Source organism: Apaloderma vittatum, unplaced genomic scaffold (genome assembly GCF_000703405.1).
Source record: "Apaloderma vittatum isolate BGI_N311 unplaced genomic scaffold, ASM70340v1 scaffold1203, whole genome shotgun sequence".
NCBI classification, from domain to species: domain Eukaryota; kingdom Metazoa; phylum Chordata; class Aves; order Trogoniformes; family Trogonidae; genus Apaloderma; species Apaloderma vittatum.
The window spans coordinates 1447-5890 of NW_009708348.1; the positions used below are offsets into that span (position 1 = coordinate 1447).

At 37.1% G+C, this 4444-nt stretch overlaps 1 protein-coding gene across 1 annotated transcript in view; it reads left to right on the forward strand.

The window, feature by feature from the left end:
* Positions 1-758: 758 nt before the first annotated feature.
* Positions 759-4444, forward strand: part of LOC104271734 (AP-3 complex subunit sigma-1-like) — a gene marked incomplete at its 5' end in the record, with an annotated part of 17861 nt that continues 14175 nt past the window's right edge. Inside the window, 2 exons of the mRNA XM_009866509.1 lie at positions 759-899; positions 1743-1814. Coding sequence (XP_009864811.1) covers positions 759-899; positions 1743-1814 — 213 coding nt within the window. The remainder of the gene's footprint in view (positions 900-1742; positions 1815-4444) is intronic.

Here is a 4444-nt window from a genome sequence, read left to right on the forward strand (position 1 = left end):
GTGTGGGCCCTGAAACAATTGGTGTGTTTTCTGGTTATTTTGATCTAGAAGTCTGCAGCAACTGAAGTGATTACTAAATTCTAGTGCTGCTTGCCGTAGCATGCAATTAATTAGACTCTTAAGTAAAATTATGATGAAAGTGACTCTAATCTTATTTCCCGTATTGATTATTTGAAGGCATCTTAAAATAGATGAAGGAATATTAGTGTAAGAAAATGTAGTTTAGCTTGTAGGCTAATGATTTCAGAGACCAGTTATTCATAATAGAGGTATAACTTGTTAGTGGAAGATTGAGGAAATTTCCAAAGTTTCCATAAGCAATCCTTAGCTGGTGAAAAATATCTCTGAAGAATACTCAGTGCCAGCTGATTTCACTTAGATTGAAAAATATTCGATGTACATTGTGAATATAGATCCATGAGTTCATTCGGTGTGTGCTGTTGTCACTATATAGTGGATAAATGTTTAAAGATAATAATTTCAATTGTAAATCAAGTGCTATAGGAGAATATAAAACTTCTGTGTTGTCAGTGTGTGCTCATATATAGTATTACTGAATACACATATCTTTGGGGGCCCTTTTTGAGTTGCTTTTGGATGTCAGAGTCAGAGTATGTAAATTTGTGTCCAAACTTGGGGATATATATCAGGTTGTTTTTTTTTTTCTTTCAAAAACAGTGCCAAACTATTAGCTTTTGTAACTAAAACCTTTGGATAAAGGTTGTGTTTACACTTTATTTCCAGTCTTCTTCCTGCAGGTAATATCAAACAGCACTGTCCTTGTAGCCATATTCTCCTACGGATACAAGAAAAGGTGCTTGTATCTCTTTAAGACTGGAGTCTGTCAGCACTCACCACAAGCACATGGTGATTGGCATTCAGCAGCTTCGGGAGTGCAAGTACAGTCCTCTTTTTGCTATCTGGCCTAACTGGTGGCTGGAATGCCATTATTGTACTGAAAGTGGCTAACAGGACATACTAAGGGATCAGTCACAGAAGTACCCAGAGAAGGGTAACAGAGAGACCATATCCAACAGAGACCTATGGCTTCTTGCATTTTTCTGCTTTGTGCACTTAGATTCCAGGTTCAGGGAGGGGCTGTTTGCCTGGATACAGATTGCAGGGCTTTTCTAAATTTATGCGGTGATGTGCCTGACAGGATCAGCAGTTGTGACATTAAGACAGCTGCTTTTTTCCTTGGTCCATCCTGAATTCAGCAGGTCTAAACCAGGGGAAAGGTCCTGTACTGTTGCTGGCAGCTGTAATGCTGACAAACTTGCATGATGCTGGCAGTTTGTGTTGCATATGTGTCTCTGTGTGACAGAGTAGTTAAAAGTAGTCTAGTTAACTGGGAGATGCCTGTAATGTACTAATTGTTAATAATGAAAAAAACTAGCTGAATTTTACTTAATAATTGGGTTCTAATGAATAACGAAGGAACACTTTAATCACAGCTGAGAACATGATAGCGTAGATGGTGTTACTGTTTCTTCAAGATACAACTATTGTTTCAAACTGTAAATTCTAGCAGAGTTATAATGTAAACTGACCTGTGTGTGCAATTTTGCCCTCTACTAATTACATACTATTGACTTAATAAAGTCATTTCTATAGATGCTTTTAATGCCTTAAAATCTGCCCGGTGTTTATTGTCTTTATTTGTTTTTGTAAAACCCCATACCTAATGGAACTATTGAGTTTCTTTTAAAGCTTGATCTCTGGCTTTTTTTTCCTCTTTGCAGGTATTTGTGGAAACACTAGACAAATGTTTTGAAAATGTCTGTGAACTGGATTTAATTTTCCATGTAGACAAGGTACTGTGATGAGATCCTGTGATATTTCTTGTCAGGTAAAATGTTTGATTTAATTGATACTGGATATTAAACTCTGCAGTGATTCTACTTTATTGATGAATTCTAGACAGTTTCTATTGACGTATTATTTTTAAGACTTTAAAACTGTGGTGAAGTATCTTTTTGAGGAAAAATAATGTAGGATGTTTGCATAGTGTTATTGCACATATAATTGTCAAATTGAAGACATCTAAATATTCTCAGAGTGGAACTTAATTTCAAGAAATAATTTGTTCTGGTTTGTTTGTGGTTAGGTGTTACATTACTCAGAACTGAAATTGTCATGGAGTTTTCCGGTTAAGGCTGACAGTTGCCTTTCAAATGCCGTGATTATATAATTTAAGTGCTGTGTGGATCTTCCTTTTGTAAATCTCAGAGACTTGTCTTTTTTCAAACATTTAGAAATAGTTTAATTTTAGAGGACATTGGCACCTCCTGGTGTAATACCTAAAATGTTGAGAATCACATATGCAAATTTTATTCCTTCAGTTGCGTTGTGTGCCACTCTTTTCTGTGCACTCACCTTTCCCCCTCTGAGATAGCCATTTGGAACTGACTGTTTTCCAGATCAGGAAGTTATTTTGAAAGAAACATGTACCTTGACTGGACAGTGAAATTCAAATGACCTTGAGTAGATGTTTGAACTGATACTGTGCTCATGATGAGTCATTAGGGTTTCCACCTTGGTTGGAACGCATTGACTATTTCCAGAATGGCAGATTAAAGTGCAAAAGAATTTGAGTGATTTATATATCATCTTCTGAGCTTAAAGAACCCAAATACTGCAGTTGTTTTGTGGCTAGGAGTTTGATCTTTAGCTCTAGAATACTTTGGCTGCTATGCAGTCCAAGCTGGTGCTCTGTAGTGTGTTTCATTCAGTAGTGTTCCTTAATTTAGGTAATATTTTACACTTTGTAGGAGAAGCATCTTTCTAAATAAAGTGTAGAAAACTTAGGTGCTTAAATATATTAAATTGCTTGATGAATCTTTTACTTTGTATCTAATATGAGATGATACTGTCTTCTCGAAAGTAATTTGTTGAATGAAACACTTAAATTTTAAGTGTTTAATTTGGTGTACTATAAAAACTGTGTGAGAATCCCATTACATATTTAGGCTAGAATTTTCAAACTCTAAGGAAAGCGCGAACTCTAAATACTAATTAGATATTTTAGCGAAAATAATGCATTTCCAAAATAAAGTATCACTGAAACCTTGAGTTAAAGTTTTGAACATGGCATTAACCGATGTAATGAATTTTAAATTGAGCTTAAGTCAACAAAAGAATACAATACAGAAAGCTGAACTTATGCAGTAATGCAAAGCGGCTACCAGCAGTACAGTAGCATTAGTTTTGTAATTGTGACTAATCTGGTATCATCTCCATTCTTTTTTTTCTTCTCCAGTGTAATAGTTTTTTAAGACTTTATACTACAACATAGGATCAGAGCATTTGAATCAATGCAGTTTAATTTCATCAGTACTCTTGTAAATCTGTAAGATGAAGTATCTGTGAGAAAATGTATCTGTGAGAATGAAATTACAGCATTAAATTCTTCCTAAACTGCTGCTGAAGTCACCATCTCCAGAAGCAAAATACATGGAGGCTTCTGAATTATAACACATCAACTTTCTCTTGTTAGATATTTACGGACTGGCTTGTTTATATAGATTTCAAGTATGCACTAGGCAACGACAATTGCTACTGGATGTTTCTTCTAGACAGTCTCAGTTATAGTTGGTGAGTTATAGTATAGAGCTGTTGGTGAAACACTTCAAATATTTGTGTTTTCAGTTGTCTGGTGTTGAAAAAAGTTTGGATTGACTAACTGATTTGGATGAGAGTTCATCCCTGTCTTCAGTTCTTGATGGAGTTGTAGAAGGTGACTTTCTTCCAATCCTATTTCTAGAACTGCCTAAAACCAAAAAAATACCTTTCTTGTAAAAAATGATGTAGCATGTAAGAGAGTTAAATTATGTGATTTTAGCAGTGTTGCCTGTTTAGTAGTATTTTATCTGGCATTTCTACAAGGAAAATTTACCTTAATCAAGCAGCCATCATTATACAGGACCTAGTGCTCACTCAAGAAGAGTATGCCCAATCTAAACCCGATCCATCTCTAGCTTCAATCCATTCCCCCTAGTCCTATCACTACTCAACATCCTAAAAAGCCCCTCACCAGCTTTCTTGTAGGCCCCCTCGAGATACTGGAAGGCCACAATAAGGTCTCCTCAGAGCCTTGTTTTCTGCAGACTAAACAACCCTAACTCTCTCAGTCTGTCTTCACAGGAGAGGTGCTCCAGCCCTCTGAGCATCCTCGTGGCCCTTCTCTGGACACGTTCCAGCACGTCCAGATCTTTCTTGTAGCAGGTGCTCCAGAACTGGACAAAGTACTCCAGGTGGGGTCTCACAAGTGTGGAATATAGAGGACTAGAATCACCTCCCTCGACCTGCTGGCCACGCACCTCTTGATGCAGCCCAGGACACAACTGGCTTTCTGGGCTGCAAGTGCACACTGATGGCTCATGTTGAGCTTCTTGTCCACCAGTACCCCCAAGTCCTTTTCTTCAGGGCTGCTCTCAAGCCAGTC